At 45.1% G+C, this 22930-nt stretch overlaps 1 protein-coding gene across 1 annotated transcript in view; it reads right to left on the bottom strand.

Annotated features, from left to right (window-relative positions):
- fancg (FA complementation group G) overlaps positions 1 to 22930 on the bottom strand; it is a 66484-nt gene continuing 43554 nt past the window's right edge. Inside the window, 5 exon segments of the mRNA XM_038790797.1 lie at positions 1 to 354; positions 5076 to 5217; positions 6107 to 6274; positions 16165 to 16214; positions 18746 to 19131. Of these exon segments, the coding sequence (XP_038646725.1) occupies positions 207 to 354; positions 5076 to 5217; positions 6107 to 6274; positions 16165 to 16214; positions 18746 to 19131 (894 nt within the window). The 3' untranslated portion in view covers positions 1 to 206.

Here is a 22930-nt window from a genome sequence, read left to right on the forward strand (position 1 = left end):
TAATAGACTGTGATAGCTTTACTTTTAAAATATTCTTTTAACATTGGGAAATAGAGAACAATCTTCTTTCTTCATAAAGGTGTGCATCCAGGCCAAATTAAGCGACAGACAGTCCACATCAGTTCTTGGACATCATTTAATATGGTTGCTTATTCAGTATATTCTCCATCGTTTTCTTTGAGATGTGCCTGGATAGTTTGTGACGCTCAGGAACAAGATCTAGGTCTCAAAAATTGCAGAGTTCCTCTCTCTTCGGAATGACTGCTGCAATATTCCTGCAACTGTTTAGAAACAGCTTCTTCCTCTGAAGTACTTATTTTTTTGAGATGGGAAATCAAGAATAAGGGGAATTTTCTGGAGAAAAAAAACAAAGTGTTTTTAATAATCACAAGATGACAATGCTAGATAATGGGATACTTTTCTAGTTTTATAGCCATCTGGGATTGCCACTTCCAGAATACAAAATGGACCAACACAAAGAATGTAGGGAACTGTGGACAATGTTAGGAAAACAAGCAGGCACAGTGCCTGAATGTATATTCGGGAAGCAATTACCAGACGGAATCAAAACTCTGGGTTGAAGGCAGCACGGTGGCCTAGTGGTTAGCACAACCGCCTCACGGCGCTGAGGTCCCAGGTTCGATCCCGGCTCTGGGTCACTGTCCGTGTGGAGTTTGCACATTCTCCCCGTGTCTGCATGGGTTTCACCCCCACAACCCAAAAATGTGCAGAGTAGGTGGATTGGCCACGCTAAATTGCCCCTTAATTGGAAATAATAATTGGGTAATCTAAATTTAAAAAAAAAACAAAAAACTCTGGGTTGATTAGCATATTGATGGCCCATCTCCGGGACACAAAGGACTAACACTCAGGTAGTTGATACTGTTGCAGACATGCCAGCGCCAGTTCCCCAAACCGAAAGCACAAACAAAGCCAGGCCAACGGCCACCTAAGACGCGCCCAGCCATCAGGGCACCCACCCCATTATTGGTCAAGATCAATACCAGTGATCAAGAAGCAGCCCAATTAATTGGGGCTAAGTTTAAGGCCCGCCTAAAAGCACGCGAAGCCGCTCCGGGTACAAGAAGGAACCCCCACGAGAGGTTTGCTCTCTTGGATTTGGCTCTCAAAGCAGAGAGACCTGTCCACCAGCATCACCAGAAGCATGTAAGTTCAAGGTCAACGCTCGCTACCAGACAGACAACCCTAGCTGTTCTCCTGTACCTCTTCGAACCCAACAACCTCAGATCCGAACAACGGCCATTGTTCCTCAGACTGAGTGGGCACCCGAAGTTAAGTATAGGCGTTAGCGTTAGAAATAGTTTAATTTGTAGTACTTTGTGCATGGGTAGATCTTACTGTGTGTGTAAATAAATGGTATTGGCTTTTAACTAACTAACTGGTGTATTGGTTCTTTGATCAGTATTCGGGTTTGAACCTTGTGGCGGTACCGAGAGATACCAGGCGACTCTAAACATAATTAGGGTTAAGGAAGGCGACCATATTGACTGCTATATTTATAGCAAGTAAACAGAGCAACAGTTTGATAACCATCTTCAACACTGAACATTAGAAAAGTACATCAAGGAGCAGATGGACATTAAACATCCCTGTACATCGCCTCAACAATGTGTAGAGACCTCAACCGTAGAAGTATCCTTTAATAATCAGAATAAGTTCTCTTTCCCTCCTGAGCCAGTTTAGCCTCCAGTAGTGGATACTGCGCCCCTAAGAATTGGGTTGATAGTTCGCAAACCTATTTTGATGTTATCAGGCCACTGGATTAATTGAAAGTACACTTTAATATCCCAGGGTCAAAATATTTCAGTTGTCATGCTTTGGCCCTTTACAATGGGGGTTGGGTCTGAACGTCCAGAGTGGCATTCAACATTGAATTACTACTCCGCCCCAATTACTTATATTTTTCCCTCAACCCGTCTCTCTTTCGAGTCAAGCCAGGCGGGGTCCAGGCAGTGGAGCACATCCTTGGGGTCAAGTATCGGTGCAGGACAATCGAAGTGAAGAGACCACACACCACCTTTAGCTGCCATAAACCAGGTGAGGTTAAAGGGCCATTAAATTTTAAAGATCCCTAACAGGCCAGGGAAACAGTGTCAAAGCTGAATGGGTAGGATTTGGGAACGGGGGGGTAATCGGAGGATGGGTTGGGGGGGAATCAGAGATTGGGGGCTGTGTCAGGTCCAGTTGAGCCTGTGGAGGGCTGGTGAGGCAAGTTGTGAAGAAACCCTTGGGGTTCAGGGAGTTTGGTGTGGGTCTGTACAGTAGCTACTGAAAAGTTCTAAGTGGTTTAAATCCTTCCCAGTTTTTCGGGGTACTTATTGGTTTGTGATTTAAATCAAATTTCTGGATGGTTCCCTGTGCACAGCAATTGCCCAGAGGAAGTTTTCACTTCTGGGAAATTGCCATGCAAACCTTACCTGTGAACCTCACAAGAGAGATCTAGATAGAGTAAAAGTGGAGAGGATGTTTCCACTGGTAGGAGAAGCTAGAACCAATGGCACAGCCTCAGATGAAATGATGATCCTTTAAAACAGAGGTGAGGAGGAATGTTTTCAGCCAGAGGGTGGTGAATCAGTGGAACTCAATTGCCGCAGAAGGCTGTGGAGTCCAAGTCACTGAGTGTCATTAAGACAGAGATAGATAGGTTCCTGATTAATTTGGGGATCAAAGGTTATGGGGAAAAGGCAGGAGAATGGGGATAAGAAACATATCAGCCATAATTAAATGGCAGAGCAGACTCAATGGGCTATTGCCTAATTCTGCTCCTATGTTTTGTGGTCTTATGGACTCCCAGCACATGAAAATGAAATGAAAAATGAAATGAAAATCGCTTATTGTCACGAGTAGGCTTCAATGAAGTTACTGTGAAAAGCCCCTAGTCGCCATATTCCGGCGCCTGTCCGGGGAGGCTGGTACGGGAATCGAACCGTGCTGCTGGCCTGCTTTAAAAGCAAGCGATTTAGCCCAGTGAGCTAAACCAGCCCCATTAGGCTACCTCCCCAATCTGATGTTGGGGAACTCGGAAGTTACGGCCCATTGTCTATGAAAACATTATTTACATGTTTTTGTCCATGAAAGCAGTGGACTAATAATGCCCTGAAGTTTCTGCTAGGTTGCACTGTTTTTTTAAAAGCATAATTTCCCGAAAAGGGCTTTTGCAAGCGGCAGTGGTTAGCATCGCTGCCACATGGCACCAAGGACCGATCCCAGCCCCGGGTCACTGTCATTGTGGTTTGCAAACCACAGTATCTGTGTTGGTCTCGACCCCACAACCCAAAGATGTGCAGGGTAGGTGGATTGGCCACGCTAAATTGTCCCTTAGTTAAAAACAACAAAATGGCTTTTTGTTAAGAACTTTGCTGACCTTCATTGGGAGTTTCTGCTAATCACACCTGCTGGCAGGACTACAAGCAGTCTCTTAAAATAGAGTCCTTTTCCGCCACACAGACACTAATTGGTACATTTTAGAAGCTTTTGAACATAATTCTTAATTTATTGAGAGAGGGACAACTGTATCTACGTTGCTAATGTTTCTGCAGCTTTTTTAGAAAAGTAATTTTCAATTATTTGAATTGGAGTTACTCATAGGTGGACTTGAAATAAAAGTTACCACCATCCCAGAGGACCACCCCTTTTGAGAGAGCGCCGACAGGTGGTGATTTAACCTGAGGGTCACCACACCTCAAGTGAGGGGAAAAGTTAAGAAGGTGGATAACCTCAGCCTGTAAGGGAATTCAACTCATACCGTGGCATTGCTCTGCATCAATAACCAGCTGCCCAGTCAACTGATCTAACCACCCACACCCCACCCATCCCGACACTAATTAAAAACAAGAAGCAAAACATTTCCCCCACCCAAGTTGTTTTTCCAGACAACATCGATGTTGTCTTAATCTGGTGTTAAGGATCCCAGATCAGGTATTACACAGTCAAGTTCCATTCGCTCTACCTGTGTCACATTTGGTTCAGATCGTAGCACTCTCACCTCCGAGAGGGTGGTACGTTCAAGTTCCACTCAGGACTTCAACACAAAAATCAGGCCTAATATTCCAATGCAGTACGGAGGTAGGTGCACTCCGCAGGTGCCTTGTACATGAGACATTAAACATCTGGTGGATGTAAAAGATCCCATGGCACTATTACACAGAGGAGTCATCTCTGGTGCCCTGGCCAATATTTATCCCACAATCAACATCACAAACACAGATTATCTAGTCATCACCATATTGCTGTTTGAGAGTGTTTGCGGTGTGCAAATTGCACGTCCAACATTTCAACAGTGATCCTAATCCCATTTTTCAGCACTTGGTCCGTAGCTTTGTATGCTATGGTATTTCAGTTGCTCATCTGAATGCTTCTTAAATGTTGAGGGTTTCAGCCTCTACCACCCTTTCAAGCAAGGAGTTCCAGATTCCCACCACCCTGTAGCAACTAAGCCAATTTTGGAATTGCCCTGGAGCCCTTGGGCTCTTACCTTCTTCACCAGTCTCCTCCTATACAGGGCCTTGTCAAAAGCATTACTGAAGTTTACGCACTACGTAACTACAATGTCCTTATCTACACACCTAATCACCTCCTAAATTTGTTAGATATGATCTCCCCCTGAGAAAGCTATGATGACTGTCCTTGATTAATCCTTGCCTCCCCAAGTGGAGATTAATTCTGTCCCTCAGAACGTTTTCCAATAATTTTCCAACAACTGATGTTGGACTCACTGGCCAGTTTCCCCCTTCTTGAATAATGGTACCACATTAGCTGTTCTCCAGTCCTCTGACACCTCCTATCGCCAAAGAGGATTTGAAAATGTTCAAACATTTCAGTGGATCCTTATTAATTGAAAAGAGTGCAGTCTAGGATGACATAAGACCTAGCTGCAGAGGTGAAAGGACAACGTACTGAATCACATCACCCAATCTTCTGTTTACATTTAATTCTCAGGATATAAGCATCACTAGCATTTACGGCCCAAATCTACTTGCCAAATTAAAACCTGACGCTTCAAGGATCTTTAGACTTTTCTTTCAACATTAATATTTTCACTCAATTTTACTTACTTGAAGGCATTTTCTTGCTGCGTTTCTTTGGCTGCTGCTTTTGTTGCTGTACTGCAGGATTTCTGCCAAAAGGAGACAGCTTCTTGCTTCCTTTTAAGTTTCCACAGAACTTGTACCAGAAGATACAAGGCTTCAAGACTATCTATATTAGAACAGAATCCACAAAATCTTACAAGAAATATCCTGGATACTGGTTTTATAAGTGCTAGACAAAAGAGAGAATTGGGTACACACAACTTAGCTGGTTCATTAAGGATTTACAAAATGTGTTGCTATTTTATTAATTATGATTAAAGAGCCTTCACCATGTGCACCACATTTAGAGTAGCAATAGAGAACACACCCATCCAAATATCTATAATGTCATTCCAATCTGCCAGTGGGAATATGAGTTCACAGTACCCACTCAGGTTTACAGTTTTTTCCCCATAAAGGAAGTCACAAATGCATTGGTTGCTCACATTAATAACTTGCTTCCATTCCTATTGCAGAACCAATGAAAATACTGTATGACCGGGCACTACAATATGGAGGTTCCTCAAGGTCCAAGGACATTGAAGTTGCTCCCATATTCTCCAATTCAATGCCACCAGCTCCATCCGACAGGAAAGCATCCCACTCCCTCAACCTTTCCATATAACAGTTCAGAGCCACCATATTATTATTCCAAACCACATGCACATGCCCAATGCTTCCATCTTTTCATACTAACGTCATTTGAAGCCTACTTGTGACAATAAGCGATTTTCATTCTTAATTTCAAAATGTTTTCTCCTGGCTTTAATGAGGTTCTGGAAGTTTAGATTTGATATTGTGCTTCTAATCTCTGAAGATGCGAATGCAGTTAATGAAACTGTTTAAAAAGCCAATAACATTTTGGATTTATGCTGATCTTCATCAGTAAAAGCATACACGAAAGGAAACAGACCCAGAAAATGCTGTTAGCATGAAATATTGATCGTTGGCATGCATGGGGCAATCATTAATCTTTAATCATTGGAAACACAACCAGAGTTCCAAAAATAACGTACCAGGATACGCTTGTAGACTCAGCTGGAAATTTTGCAAAGCTTCTCGGTCCTGACCTCTTTCTGCCAGCTGCATTCCTTTCCCAATAAAAGCCAACGACTTCAACTTCTGTAGGATTTTAACCTCTGTCGTACTCGCTTTGAAGGTTTCAAGCTGATCGTCAGGCACTCCTGCAAGATGTACATTTAGAATGATTTACTTTTGCAAATTTTATGCAGGTGTATTTCATGTTTGAAAGGTTTACACTTCTGGTTGATCTCCTGTAGCACTGCTCATTGTAAGTAATAGGATTTTTCTGTTTTAGAACATTAGAGGCAGTTCTGACATGTTGGGTGCAGGGATGACGGGGGCACTGGAGCTATTGATGTGCCAGAAACAGCAGGGGGAGAGACGGAGCCGGGGAGAGACGGGGCCGGGGAGAGAGACGGAGCCGGGGAGAGAGACGGAGCCGGGGAGAGAGACGGAGCAGCTCACCATAAACAGAGTGGGAAAAACAAAGAGTGACGTCATAGGAAAACGGTAAGTTCGCTGAATCATAGAATTTACCGTGCAGGAGGCCATTCGGCCCATCGAGTCTGCACCGGCCCTTGGAAAGAGCACCCCACTTAAGCCCACACCTCCATCCAATCCCCGTAACCCAGTAAACCCACCGAACCATTTTGGACAATAAGGGCAATTTATCATGGCCAATCCACCTAACCTGCACATCTTTGGACTGTGGGAGGAAACCGGAGCACCAGAGAAAACCCACGCTGACACGGGGAGAATGTGCAGACTCCACACAGACAGTGATCCAAGCCGGGAATCGAACTTGGGACCCTAGAGCAGTGAAGCAACTGTGCTAACCACTGTACTACCATGTTGCCCTGTTAAGTAACTGCTAATTTGCATTATCTATTCTACTTTACTTTCAGTTGATGAAATGAAATGAAAATCGCTTGTCACAAGTATACTTCAAATGAAGTTACTGTGATAAGCCCCTAGTCGCCACATTCCGGCGCCTGTTCGCGGAGGCTGGTACAGGAATTGAACCCGCGCTGCCATGGTCTGTTTTAAAAGCCAGCTATTTAGCCCTGTGCTAAACCAGCCCCTTAGTCTTTTTTTTTTTAAATTCGTTCATGGGATGTGGCTGGACCAGCATTTATTGCCCATCCCTGACAGCATATTAAGAGTCAACCACATTGCTGTGGGCCTGTAGGCCAGACCAGGGAGACCAAAAAAGTTAGACTAAAAACCAGCTGGAAATTTAAGTTAGAAAAAAATTAAAAAGTAATTAAATAAAGTAGAGATGCAGGGCCATGTGATGTGTTGTACCTGCATGATGTAGGAGATGGTGGATGTAGAGTCATGCTTGGGGACCCGGGTTCAAATCCCGCCACGGCAGATGGTGAAATTTGAATTCAATTTTTTTTAAAATCTGGAATTTAAAGTCTAATAATGACCATGAAACCATTGTCGATTGTTGTAAAAACCCATCTGGTTCACTAATGTCCTTTAGGGAAGGAAGTCTGTCATCCTTACCTGGTCTGGCCTACGGGCAACTCCAGACCCATTGCAATGTGGTTGACTCTTAATATGCCCTCAGGGATGGGCAATAAATGCTGGTCCGGCCACATCCCATGAACAAAAAAAAAATCAGGGTTCTGAAGGAGGTAGCTGAGGAGATTGTGGGGCATTAGTAGTGATCTTACAGAAACCACTGGAGGCAGGGTGGGTCCCAGAGGATTGGAAAATGGTTATGCAACATCCCTGTTTAAGAAGGGAGGGAGGCAGAAGGCAAGAAATTATAGGCCAGTTTGTCTGACTTGTGTGGTTGGTAAGATTTGAGAGTCTATCATTAAGGATGAGATTGCAGAGTACTTAGAAGTGCATGGTAAAATAGGACTGAGGCACAGATTCGTCAAAGAGAGGTCATGCCTGACAAATAGTATTCCTTGAGGAGGTAACTAGGAAGTTAGACAAAGGACAGCCAGTGGACGTGATTTATTTGGATTTTCAGATGGCCTTTGAGAAGGATCCGTATGGAGGCTGCTAAATAAGATAAGAGCCCATGGTGTCAGGAGAAAGGTACTGGCATGGATAGAGGATTGGCTGACTGGCAGAAGGCAGAGAATGGGGATAAAGGGGTATTTTTCAGGATGGCAGCCGGTCACTCGTGGTGTTCCGCAGGGGTGAGTGTTGGGACCACAATTATTCACAACATACATTAATGATCTGGGAGAAGGCACTGAAGGCATAGATGTTAAGTTTGCAGATGATACGAAGATATATAGAGCACTGAGTTGTATTGAGGAAGCAGGTGGGCTGCAGAAGGACTTGGACAGGCTGGGAGAATGGACAAAGAAATGACAGGTGGAATACAATGTGGAAAAGTGTGATGTTATGCACTTTGGTAGGAAGAATAGGGCATGGATTATTTTCTAAATGGGAAAAGGCTTCGGAAATCAAAAGCACAAAAGAGACTTTGGAATCTTGGTTCAGGATTGTCTCAGGGTTAACATGAAAAATAGGAGCAGGAGGAAGCCATTCGGCCCTTTGAGCCTGCTCCACCATTCATTATGACCATGATCATGGCTTCTCATCCAACTCAATAGCCTAATCCCACTTTCCCCCCCATATCCTTTGGTCCTCTTTGCCCTAAGTGCTATATCTAACTGTTTCTTGAAAACATCCTGTGGTAACAAATTCCACCGACCGACCACTCGCTGGATGAAGAAATGTCCCCTCACCTCTGTCCTAAACGGTCTGCCGCGTATCCTCAGACTGTGACCCCTGGTTCTGGACACACTGACCACCGGGATCAACCTTCCTGCATTTACCTTGTCTAGTCCTGTTAGAATTTTATAGATTTCTATGAGATCTCTAGAGCAAGAACATCCTTCCTCAGATAAGGAGACCAAAACTGCACACAATATTCTAGGTGTGGCCTCACCAAGGCCCAGTATAATTGCAGCAAGACATCCCTGCTCCTGTACTCTAATCCTCTTGCAATGAAGACCAACATACCATTCGTCTTTGTTACCACCTGCTGTATCTGCATGCTTACTTCAGTGAATGGTATAAGAGGACACACAGATCTCATTGCACATTCCCCTCTCCTAACTTATGGTCATTCAGATAATAATCTGCCTTCTTGTGTTTGCTACCAAAGTGGATAACTTCGCATTTCTCCAAATTATACTGCGTCTGCCATTCATTTGCCCACTCACTCAACTTGTCCAACTCACACAGAAGGATCTCTGCATCTTCCTCACAGCTCAGCCACCCACACAACTTGGTATCATTTGCAAGTTTGGAAATATTGCATTTTGTTCCCTCATCTAAATAATTAATATATATTGCGAATAGCTGTGGTCATAGCACCGATCCCTGCGGTAACCCCACTAGTCACTGTCTGCCAATTTGAAAAAGACCCGTTCTCTTTGTTTCCCGTCTGCCACCCAGTTTTCTGTCCATCTCTATACACTACCCCAATCCCATGCATTTTAAATTTACACACTAATTCCTTTAATCAAAGCCTTCTGAAAGTCCAAATATACCACATCCCCGGCTCCCCCTCGTCAACTCTACCCGTTACATCCTTGAAGAATGCCAGTTAATCATGATTTTCCCCTCATAAATCCATGCTAACTCTTTCCGATCCTGTCACTATTTTCCCAGTGCTCCACTATAAAATCTTTGATAATGGATTCTAGAATTTTCCCCACTACTGACATCAGGCTTACTGGTCTATAATTCAGTGTTTTCTCTCCACCTCATTTTTAAATAGTAGAGTTACTTTAGCTACATAACAGTTGTTCGCAAAGAAAAAATACAACGAGGGTAGGAATTGCCCATGTGCCTATATTGATATTTGCCTGTTTTGTTTTCCCTCATCTGTCTACGTCTTCCCCCTTCAAGGTCCTTCCTTCTCTCATCTTCCGATAAATATTATAATTGCTATCTATCAACATAACAGGGTAATTAGATGATGTACTTGAGAGAGCGAGAGAAGGAACAGCGAGCGAGCGAGGAGAGAGCGAGCGAGCGGAGAGAGAGCGAGCGAGGGAGAGAGAGAGCGCGTGCGAGGGAGAGAGAGAGCGCGAGCGAGGGAGAGAGAGCGCGTGCGAGGGAGAGAGAGCGCGTGCGAGGGAGAGAGAGCGCGTGCGAGGGAGAGAGAGCGCGTGCGAGGGAGAGAGAGCGCGTGCGAGGGAGAGAGAGCGCGTGCGAGGGAGAGAGAGCGCGAGCGAGGGAGAGAGAGAGAGCGAGCGAGGGAGAGAGAGAGAGAGAGCGAGCGAGGGAGAGAGAGAGAGAGAGCGAGCGAGGGAGAGAGAGAGAGCGAGGGAGGGAGAGAGCGAGGGAGAGAGAGAGAGCGAGCGAGCGAGGGAGAGAGAGAGAGCGAGCGAGGGAGAGAGAGAGCGAGCGAGGGAGAGAGAGAGCGAGCGAGGGAGAGAGAGAGCGAGCGAGGGAGAGAGAGAGCGAGCGAGCGAGAGAGAGAGAGAGCGAGCGAGCGAGAGAGCGAGCGAGCGAGCGAAAGAGAGAGCGAGCGAGAGAGCGAGCGAGCGAGAGAGCGAGAGAGCGAGCGAGAGAGAGAGCGAGCGAGCGAGAGAGCGAGCGAGAGAGCGAGCGAGAGAGCGAGCGAGAGAGAGGGCGAGCGGAGAGGGAAAGAGAGAGAAAGACAGAGTGAGTGCGAGCGAGGGAGAGAGAGAAGGAGAGCGTGAGCGAGCGAGGGAGAGCGCGAGCGAGCGAGGGAGAGCGTGAGCGAGCGAGGGAGAGCGCGAGCGAGCGAGGGAGAGCGCGAGCGAGCGAGGGAGAGCGCGAGCGAGCGAGGGAGAGCGCGAGCGAGCGAGGGAGAGCGCGAGCGAGCGAGGGAGAGCGCGAGCGAGCGAGGGAGAGCGCGAGCGAGCGAGGGAGAGCGCGAGCGAGCGAGGGAGAGCGAGCGAGGGAGAGCGCGAGCGAGCGAGGGAGAGCGCGAGCGAGCGAGGGAGAGCGCGAGCGAGCGAGGGAGAGCGCGAACAGCAGGGGAAAGGAGGGGACAATGGGAGGCAGTGGCATGGTGGTATTATCACTGGACTAGTAATTCAGGGGGGGGAGAGAGACAGAAACAGAAACAAAGAAAAAAGAGGAACAAAACAGTGATAGTTAATGATTAACAGTGGTTAGTTGCATAGAACATAGAAAAATACAGCACAGAACAGGCCCTTTGGCCCACGATGTTGTGCCGAACTTTTGTCCTGGATTAAGAACAAATTAATCTACACCCCATCATTCTACCGTAATCCATGTACCTATCTAATAGCCGCTTGAAGGTCCCTAATGTTTCAGACTCAACTACTTCCACAGGCAGTGCATTACATGCCCCCACTACTCTCAGGGTAAAGAACCTACCTCTGACATCCCCCCTATATCTTATCGCCATTCACCTGAAATTGATGTCCCCTTGTAATGGTTTGTTCCACCCGGGGAAAAAGTCTCTGTGTCTACTCTATCTATTCCCCTGATCATCTTATAAACCTCTATCCTTCTCCGTTCTAATGAGAAAAAGCCCAGCACCCTCAACCTTTCCTCGTAAGACCTACTCTCCATTCCAGGCAACACCCTGGTAAATCTCCTTTGCACCTTTTCCAAAGCTTCCACATCCTTCCTAAAATGAGGCAACCAGAACTGCACACAGTACTCCAAATGTAGCCTTACCAAGGTTTTGTACAGCTGCATCATCACCTCACGGCTCTTAAATTCAATCCCTCTGCTAATGAACGCTAGCACACCATAGGCCTTCTTCGCAGCTCTATCCACTTGAGTGGCAACTTTCAAAGATCTATGAACATAGACCCCAAGATCTCTCTGCTCCTCCACATTGCCAAGAACCCTACCGTTAACCCTGTATTCCGCATTCAGATTTGTCCTTCCAAAATGGACAACCTCACACTTTTCAGGGTTAAACTCCATCTGCCACTTCTCAGTCCAGCTCTGCATCCTATCTATGTCTCTTTGCAGCCGACAACAGCCCTCCTCACTATCCACAACTCCACCAATCTTCGTATCGTCTGCAAATTTACTGACCCACCCTTCAACTCCCTCATCCAAGTCATTAATGAAACTCATAAACAGCAGAGGACCCAGAACTGATCCCTGCGGTACGCCACTGGTAACTGGGCTCCAGGCTGAAGATGTGCCATCCACCACCACTCTCTGACTTCTATTGATTAGCTAGTTCGTTATCCAACTGGCCAAATTTCCCACTATCCCATGCCTCCTTACTTTCTGCATAAGCCTACCATGGGGAACCTCATCAAATGCTTTACTAAAATCCATGTACACCACATCCACTGCTTTACCTTCATCCATATGCTTGGTCACCTCCTCAAAGAATTCAATAAGACTTGTGAGGCAAGACCTACCCCTCACAAATCCATGCTGACTATCCCTAATAAGCAGTGTCTTTCCAGATGCTCAGAAATCCTATCCCTCAGTACCCTTTCCATTACTTTGCCTACCACCGAAGTAAGACTAACTGGCCTGTAATTCCCAGGGTATCCCTATTCCCTTTTTTGAACAGGGGCACAACATTCGCCACTCTCCAATCCCCTGGTACCACTCCTGTTGACGGACGACAAAAAGATCATTGCCAACGGCTCTGCAATTTCATCTCTTGCTTTCCATAGAATACTTGGATATATCCAGTCAGGCCCGGGGGACTAGTCTGTCCTCAAGTTTTTCAAAATGCCCAACACATCTTCCTTCCTAACAAGTATCTCCTCGAGCTTACCAGTCTATTTCACACTGTCCTCTCCAACAATATGGCCCCTCTCATTTGTAAATACTGAAGAAAAGTACTCGTTTAAGATCTCTCCCATCTCTTCTGACTCAATTCACAATTTCCCACTGCTGTCCTTGATCGGACCCACCCTCGCTCTAGTCATTCTCATATTTCTCACATGTGTAAAAGGCCTTGGGGTTTACCTTGATCCTACCCGTCAAATATTTTTCATGCCCTCTTTTAGCTCTTCTAATCCCTTTCTTCAGTTCCCTCCTGGCTATCGTGTATCCTTCAAGCACCCTGTCTGAACCTTGTTTCCTCAGCCTTACATAAGTATCCTTCTTCCTCTTACCTCTCTTGTCAACCATGGTTCCCTCACTCGACCATCTCTTCCCTTCCTGACAGGGACATACATATCAAGGACACATAGTATCTGTTCCTTGAACAAGTTCCATATTTCAATTGTGTCCTTCCCTGACAGCCTATGTTCCCCCAACTTATGCAATTCAATTCATGTCTGACAGCATCATATTTACCCTTCCCCAATTGTAAACCTTGCCCTGTTGCACGCACCTATCCCTCTCCATTACTAAAGTGAAAGTCACAGAATTGTGGTCACTATCTCCAAAATGCTCTCAACTAACACATCTATCACTTGGCCTGGTTCATTACCAAGTACCAAATCCAATATGGCCTCCCCTCTGGTCGGACAATCTACATACTGTGTCAGAAAAGCTTCCTGGACACACTGCACAAACACCACCCCATCTAAACTATTTGATCTAAAGAGTTTCCACTCAATATTTGGGAGGTTGATGTCATCCATGACTACTACCTTGTGACTTCTGCACCTGTCCAAAATCTGTTTCCCAATCTGTTCCTCCATATCTCTGCTGCTATTGGGGGGGCCTATAGAAAACTCCCAACAAGGTGACTGCTCCTTTCCTATTTCTGACTTCAACCCATACTACCTCAGTAGGTAGTTCCTCCTCAAACTGCTTTTCTGCAGCTGTTATACTATCTCTAATTAATAATGCAACCCCCCTCCCCACCTCTTTTACCACCCTCCCTAATCTTAGTGAAACATCTATAACCAGGAACCTCCAACAACCATTTCTGCCGCTCTTCTATCCAATTTATATTATATGCAACACCACAAAAGATAGACTATTGTGAACAGAAATCGAACTGTTGTGGTGAAAATAGTTAGTTGCCTCGAAATAGTAATGGCAATGGACAGTTATTATTCAGTGGCAAATTGATAACAATGGTCACCAAATAGGTAGGGATCAAAACCATCAGCCTATAAGTTAATTGCATTGAGCTTGTCAACATTAAAATGTTTGCAGCATTTGGTTAAACTGTGAAGTTGGAACCTGGAGTTTGTTAGAACAAAGATGCGCAAAGTAGGGTTTGCTTAATGGGTGACATTTGATGTCTGGTAGAAGCACACAATAGGTTTAAAACAATGGAAGGGGGTTCTGAGATATTCAGTCCTGATGTGCAAAGAGGGGTGGGGTTGGGGTGCATTGGTAACATTATAAATTACAGATAATATAAAAACAGGACATCTGGAGGGGGGAAATACCTGGGGTGTGCATGTACCAGGACAGTGAAGACCCCAAAGTTTGGCTGCACTCAAGGCATGGGATAAAATGGGAACATTGGGAAGGAAGAACTTGAGTATGAGCATAACAAGAAAGCTGGGCCACCAGGATGTTGGGCAAGAACAACCAGAAATTGCAATTAGTGAAGAAAGAATTTTCATGCATCGATTAGTTTGGAGTACCCAAAAAAATCCCCCCCCCCCCCGAAGTAAGGGGGAAATTTAGTATGGCCAATTCAACTACCCTGCAGATCTTTGGGGGGGGGGGGGGGGATGTGCAAACTCCACACAGTGGCACAGGGCTGGGATCGAGCCCGGGTCCTTGGTGCAGTGAGGCAGCAGTGCTAACCACTGCACCACTTGCAGTCCAATGAGGAAACCATTTACAGTTGACTAATTATTCATATAATTCTAGAAGTTTTCTTAACTTTTGTTCTTAGTTCTACAGTGCTGTTATAAGTTAGCATCTGTGTAGCATTGCACAGGGAAATTCTGGAGGGAGGGCTGGAATTCCACCTCCAGTAATGCATCTCTCACATTTGCCCAGTCACTGGGACATTTACTAGTATTCAGGTGAATTCCCAGCACTAGCCCAAGTTGTCTGAACATTAAATGAGCAATTACATGGCTATATTTAGGTGTTTTCATTTTGTGCTCATTTTTTAAAATGGATTGTATTACTTCCGGTTGTATACACTCAACCTGTTTGAAAGAAAAATGTGGTTGAAAACAGTGCATGCAAAAAACTGAACAATTTGATTGGTTAGTTTTATGGTACCAGCTTTAGAAACAAAAGCGGAGGGGTTTCTGTTCCTCATTCTTGCTACGTCTGATTTATTCATATGCAGGCAATCAGCTCGGAAACACAACAGATAAACTGTCATTTCAACCGAACACCCATTTTTGTACCTCAACGGTATGGGTCTTTTATGACCCCACTTGCTATTCTGATGCTATGGCTGCAGGCTACTTAACGGATTCCACAGTCAACAAGCTATAACCATGTAGAAATCTTCCTTTAAAGCATAAGCAGCTGCCTACGGCGCTGAGGACCGGGGTTCGAATCCCGGCCCTGGGTCACTGTCCGTGTGGAGTTTGCACATTCTCCCCGTGTCTGCGTGGGTTTCAGCCCCACAACCCAAAGATGTGCATGGTAGGTGGGTTGGCCACTCTAAATTGCTCCTTAATTGGAAAAAATAATTGGGTACTCTAAATTTAAAAAAAAAGCATAAGCACACACAAACATAGCCTTGTACTTTGTCACAGGAAACCACAAAGTATTTTCGTTTCAAGCATAAGTCGATCGCCATTCAGTCAAATATCAAAATCTGTATCAAACTTAGCTACATATTTCGTAGTGTTCGGACTATTTTGTATTATACTCAACTAACTTTGAATATGTTCAGTAAATACATTTTTAAAAGTGAATTAATTTTTTTTTTTAATTTTAAATTTAGAGTTCCCAATTATTTTTTTTCGCCCAATTAAAGGGTCGATTTAGTGTGGCCAATTTACCTACACTGCAGATCTTTAGGTTGTGGGGGTGAAACCCACACAGACACAGGGAGAATGTGCAAACTCCACACAGACAGTGACCCAGGGCCAGGATCCAACCCGGGTCCTCAGTGCCGTAGGCAGCAGTGCTAACCAATGCGCCAACATGCCACCCGTAAATGAATAAAACTGTGTGTCGGACTATACAAAATATATTTTACCTGAATCAGGAGGTACGACAACTTGAACTTTAAGGAGTAAATTTACACACCTGCAGAAAAAATGCAACTCATCACTATTATGATCATACGATACTCAGCCATGAATGTAGAATAACATGCTGCAAAAGATGGATATCCTCATTATAAATCAAAATCCATAATGGTTTAGAATCATAGAAACCAGTTCATTGAAAGAGCTAACCAATTAACTCCATTTCCTTATTCTAGCTCAACAGTCCTGCAAACTTTTCCAATTCAAGTATTCGAAAGTTGCTACTGAATCCACTTCCACCAGCTTTGAGCAGTGCATTCCAGATCATCAAAACCTCCTGCATAAATTATTTTTCCTCACATCATCTCTGGTTCTTTTATCAATTATCTTAAATCTGTGCCTTCTGGTTACTGGCCCTTCAGCTATTGGTAAAAAGTATTGGGCGCACTCATATGGCCTCGTCGCATCCAACTTGGTGACGCAATAAGACTGTTAAATCTTGCGAGAGGCCTCTCACAAGATTTACGACACGCAGGATGCCTCGCGAAAGGTAACAACATCTTGCGACCTGTGAGGGCAGGATCCAGATTTGCATATTTAAGTGAGCAGTTAACTTCACTTAAATATGTCTGCACCGGTGTAACCCAAAGCCTGGGAGACCTCACCGTGGTGGTGTTTAGTACAGGTGAACCAGGTGTAATGGCACTTGAGCAGGGAGTCTCCCAGGCAATCGGAGGCCCCGGGCAGTCAGGACCAGGGTGCAGAGGTTGCAGAGGTGGCACATGCCAGGGATCAGGACCGGGGGGGGGGGGGGGGGGGGGGGGGGGGGGTGCCCTGCACTAATGAGGTGAGGTGGGGTCCGAGACCCCCTAATCAGTAAGTTGGGGCAGTGGGGCGAGGGATTGAGAGATCAGGGCACAATTTAAAAATGCCAGCTTGATCTCTTCCTGCACTGACATGCAGCCTCGTGGGGGCTTTCCTTGCCGAGGCCCCCCCCCCCCCCCCCCCCCCCTCCCCCCACCCCCCAAAGTCCCATTTACAACAGGGTCATTCTCAACGCTGAAAGAGTGAATAAACACCCCGCTAAACATGCCCAAAACAGGCCTTTGTTTCTCCCCCCATTAAGTCGTGCCCATAATTATTTATTTACTCTGTTAGATCCATTCAAGATTTTAGACACCTCTATCAAACCTCCCTATTAAACCATATACATTTAAATATAACAAGTCTTCATGAAGATTGCGTGTGAATGTACTTTCTGGAGTACTGAAATAAAAGGTCATTGGGTCTGTAAAAGCCAGACTCTCCAGCTGACACTGTGTAATTTACACTGCTGTAGACTCTCACAACCTGTTTAACCTCTGCAATGAGGTGGATAATCAGTGGAAAACTCCAAGACCATTAAAAAATTAAAATGAATTGCCAGTGGAAGGAAGACACAAGATCTCACACGGCAAAAGACATATGGACTTGCTACAAACTATGAAAATTATTGAAAGAAAAGGTGCAAAGTTATCCAAGATCAATGCCAGAGATTTTCAAAACAAAATATATTTATAATACACACACACACAAAATGTTCATAAATAAATAAGTTCAGCAAATGTTGCAGAATTGTATCAAATGCTGTCAAAAATATTGAACTAAGAATGAGACCCAGTGAATCTCGTGGTTTCTTGATTTTGAAGCCTGAATCAAGGGAGAAAGATGCTGCTCAGATCCTACCACAGCATTCAGCACCTAACTACCAAAATGGAACAGGTCTTAGTTCAGAATCAGGGTAAGTTGGGAGGACGACATCAAAGTGCACAATATGGGCCTTAAATAATGAGTGGAAAACTGAGGGGGGGGTGGTGGGGGAGAAGAAAAACCAAGCCGGGGGTGGGGGAGAGGGGTGAAACAGAGGAGCAGGGAGGAGAAATGAGGGTCGGGCTGAGAAACCAAGGGCAATAGAGATGTGGATGAAAACAAAGGAAGAAAGTGGAGTAGGGAGAGGGAGAAAAAAGGAATTTGAAGGGGGTAATGGTTTTCACTGCCACATTAAAATTAAACAGAAAGGAGTTCACAGCACTATCAAAAGATACAAAGGTGATCCTCACCCTATACCTTGCATTAACCCCAGAACAATAATTTTCAGCGACAGAGGTAATTTGCACGAATGGAAAGTCGACCAGGAGGGGATCTTCTTGAATTGAATCCTAAGAACTGTAAAGAATGCCTAAAAAATGAGTGGCATGGGCTGAAGTTCAAAACAGGGATGGTAAGCGAGCAGTTTGAAAATCATAACACTCCGAGGGTAGTGAACGGTTGGAAAATCTAAAGTTGCTAAAATTAGCAATTTTAAGAAAAAGGTGGATAGGCCCTTGCCAAGAGAAAAACAAAATCATTAAAGGGAGATCAGGAATTGTATTTGAACTCGGAAGCTGGCTAGTTGGACCAAAATAACCTTACCCACTCCTGTGCATTTCTATTTTCCTAGACTACTACGCAACATAAACGGTAGTATGGAATATCAATAAACACCTCCTGCTTTGTATTATATAGCTTGCAATCCTGTGAAAGGATTGAACACTTATAACACCAACTCACCGACTAAAATTAGTAATTGCCTCCTTATTACTTTTCAAGAGAGCAAAAGCTTGTCCTTGATATAAAAATGCAGCTGCTGCCCATAAAATATAATTGAGGGTTTCTTTCTTCTTTACCCGATGCATTTGTGACTCACTGAAGCAATTCAAAAGAGAACTCTGACAACTGGTGTTGATCTCAGTCTTTTCTGAGGAATCACTGGACAGCCATTCATTAACTCTAATTTCCAATGTTAATTTATCTGAAATCAAACTTGACATTTTGTTGGCAATTTCCTCGCAAACAGTGATGACATCATTGTATCTTTGACTTTGCAGGAGAGCTACTGCTGCTTCCAAATAGATTTCAGGAATTCTTGGAACAGTGGGATCTGCAACAAGAAATACCTATGAAAAAGCACAGCATAATTAAAAATTGAAAACAAGGATGAATTCCTCACCCCAGGCTCAGCAATGCTTGCTCAGGGCCACCCGCAACCAATGGAGCTCACTCATCACCTCCCATCAGAAAGGAACAACAAAGGCAGAGAGATGCAAAATGGAGGAGGTAGCGAAAAAAAGTCAAGAAAGAATAGCAGAATGGAAGAGAAAGATAGATGGAAGAAAGAGGTGAACACTAAAAAGAAAGCACCAGAAACAGGTAACAGAAGGAAACAGGTGGCATCAGGGAGTGCCCTTCATCAGCTGAAAGGGGCGATCACCGCCTCAACAACATGTACTTGTGCTACCCAGGAAGTGTGCATGATACCTACATCCCAGGGCACTTCCCCGGGGTCTTCGAGGACCACCCCAGGCTGCCGGGATGGTTCATGGAGGACAAGGGCTACCTCTTGAAGTCATGGCTGATGACGACAGTGCAGAGGCCCGAGACAGAGGTGGAATCAAGTTATAATGAGGCTCACAGTGTCATCCGGTCAGATGAGATTCCACTGCCTGGACAGTGCCGGCTGTGCGCTCTTCAGTACAGCTCGGAGGGTCTCCCGTATTAGATTTCATAGAATTTACAGTGCAGAAGGAGGCCATTCGGCCCATCAAGTCTGCACCGGCTCCTGGAAAGAGCACCCTATCCAAGGTTAACACCTCCACCCTATCCCCATAACCCAGTAACCCCACCCAACACTAAGGGCAATTTTGGACACTAAGGGCAATTTATCATGGCCAATCCACCTAACCTGCACATCTTTGGACTGTGGGAGGAAACCGGAGCACCCGGAGGAAACCCATGCACACACGGGGAGGATGTGCAGACTCCACACAGACAGTGACCCAAGCTGGAATCGAACCTGGGACCCTGGAGCTGTGAAGCGATTGTGCTATCCACAATGCTACTGTGCCGCCCATATTGTAGCAGTCTGCTGCGCCCTCCATAACCTGGTGCAGCAGCATCCCGGCAATTTGGAGGAGGAGGAATATGCTGCCTCCTCTGATATGGAGGAAGCCAGGAGGGAGTGGAGGTCGATCCCGAGGAGGACCAGGAGGATAGAGACAGGCGGTGGCCAGGGTACCATTGGCCAGAAGGACCAGTGAGGCTCTCAGCCTCCAGATTCACTGACTAGGAGGCTGGGTGTCCGGCAGCCCCACATATTATACTGTCATTTCTCGGGGAAACTTTGCCCATTATTAAAAACAGAATATACTGGCACCTGTAAACATATTTTATGGACGTTTCGAAGTTAAATGTTATAGCTGGTTAAACACACTGTCACATTTTAATAGAATCTTCCTACTACTGTTACATTTCTGCTCAAATATTTCCCAGAACAGTTTGTGTCTCCATGAAACTTCAGTCAGTATAGGGTTTTCCAATCTGTGACAGTCATCTTTGTAAAGACAACATAGGAGCGCAAAGACTAAAGTTCCTTTTATATACTATTATTTTCTGATGGTTTAAAATGAATGTTTCACTCCTTTACCAGGTTTCCTGGAACAATATCACTGTTCATCCCAATGGATATGTTAAGGGCATGTGTTCCACTGCTTTAAATTCATGTGCATCTTGTGTCCCTGCCCTTATACAGCCATCAGCTCCCATTTCTTGTAACTCCCCCACACCTCCCCCCACTTAATTCTCGTAGCTTCTCAGTGATCTTCGGTCAGGTGGATGTACCTTTAAGAAATAGGTGCTTATCAAATAGCTGCAGAGATGTCAGTGTGTGGGTGGAGCTAGGCTGTCTGGCTTTTACTTTCATTTTGAGCTGGCAGCTGCAGTGTGTTTAGTTTCCTTTTCAGAGTTGGATAACTGCATTCAAACCAGAAGCTGTATATATCTCTGCAATCGAAAGACTGTCTTCAAATCACTTGATGATTTCAAAGTAATACCTGTTTCTGTACAGAATTTAAACCTGCTGTCTTTATTTAAAAAGGGTTTAACTGATGGATGTTGTTTGAGAAGTTATTAAGTGTTATCTATAGAGTACTGTATCTTTTGGGGGGTAGTCAGAGTTGATAGTTGATAAACTGTTTACTGTGTGTTTATAAAATGTTAACTGGATTCATAGAACAAACATTGTTTAAAAATACTTTTCATTCTTGTTGCATCACACCTGTAAAGTGGACCCTTGTGCTCCCCATAACCAAAATCCATTAAAGGTTGTGGGTCAGGTGAACTCCATGGTTCTCTCAACCGTGGCCCATAATACTTCCCATATCCTGATCCAGCTGTTGATGCAATAATGTACCTTCCCCAATAGCTGCTTTACTGTCCAGCTGACATCTAGCTTATCTTCCCCAAAGGTTTCTGCTCCTTACTCCAGCCTGGCTCAACCACAGTTGTGAACTGGAACCTAACTTTTGCTTCCAAAGCAGACTCCGGTCTTCCAAGCTCCTTTGTTTTTTTTATAAATTTAAGAGTACCCAATTAATTTTTTCCAATTAAGGGGCAATTTAGCGTGGCTAATCCACCTACCTTGCACGGGCAAAACCCACACAAACATGGGGAGAATGTGCAAACTCCACACGGACAGTGACCCAGAGCTGGGATTGAACCTGGGACCGTGGTGCTGTGAGGCAGCAGTGCTAACCGCTGCGCCACCATGCTGCTCTCCCAAGCTCCTTTGTTGAACTATTAGTCTGTTCTGGGCCAATGATGTTTCCCCCACCTTCCACATTACCATCAACCCCATTACCTAACCCAATTTCTGGCCCACATCACCCCTTAATGCTTCTCAATCCATTGGTGCACTAATTTTACAGTCCTGACCCTTGCCTATAGCACATGTTTGTTGACCTGTCCCTCTGTTGCCTGCACAAATGTCACCCCCCAAAAAGCAATTTAATTCATGCTAGAACAACATCATGACAAGTCAAAACTTACAAATTCATTGCTGGTCAGCCAATCAGGGCTAACAGGCAGCAATTTTCTTTTTGTTTTAAATTTAATTCATTTTCAGTTTACACGCCCCGTTCCTTCCTGCACCAACCCTCCAAATGAGCATCCTACCTAGATCCACGCCCCCATCCTATCCCCGTAACCCAACCTAACATTTTGCACACCAAGGGCCAGGTTAGCATGGCCAATCCAGCTAACATGCACATCTTTGGACGAAGGGAGGAAACCAAAGCAGTCAGAGGAAATCCACACAGACACGGGGAGAATGTGCAAACTCCACACAAACAGGCACCCACGGTTGGAATCGAATCCGGGCCTCTGGCACTGTGAGGCAGCAGTGCTACTAACCATTTGCCGTGCTGTCGGGCTAGGATACGCTCCTGCTTGGTCGTTATCTGCATCTGGTCTTCCACAGTGGTCCACTGATTTATCCTGCCCCTGACAGTCTTAGAATCATAGAATCCCTACAGTGCAAGAGACCATTTGGCCCATCAAGTCTGCATCGACCCTCTGAAAGAAAGAACACCCTACCTAGGTCCACTCCCCCGCAAAGCCGTAATCCCACCTAACCTCGGAACACTAAAAAAGGAGAATTCAGCATGGCCCATCCACCCAACCCTGTTATCAACTCTAATTTTGTTTCATCTTCTCCCATCTCCACCCCATAATCCTGTTCTACCCATCCCTACCTCCTTCCTAGTCCCTTTACCGTCCTAAAGCCTCAGTCCCACTCTGCCTTTGTCCTTCAATGCTCAAGCATCACCAATTATCTGTATTTCTCTAGCACCAGTCCACTTATTAGTCTCATCTAAATAACCCTACTTGACCGTTCCGACTTTAGAAGGAGGTTGTTTAGCC

This window comes from Scyliorhinus canicula, chromosome 3, assembly GCF_902713615.1.
Source record: "Scyliorhinus canicula chromosome 3, sScyCan1.1, whole genome shotgun sequence".
NCBI lineage: Eukaryota > Metazoa > Chordata > Chondrichthyes > Carcharhiniformes > Scyliorhinidae > Scyliorhinus > Scyliorhinus canicula.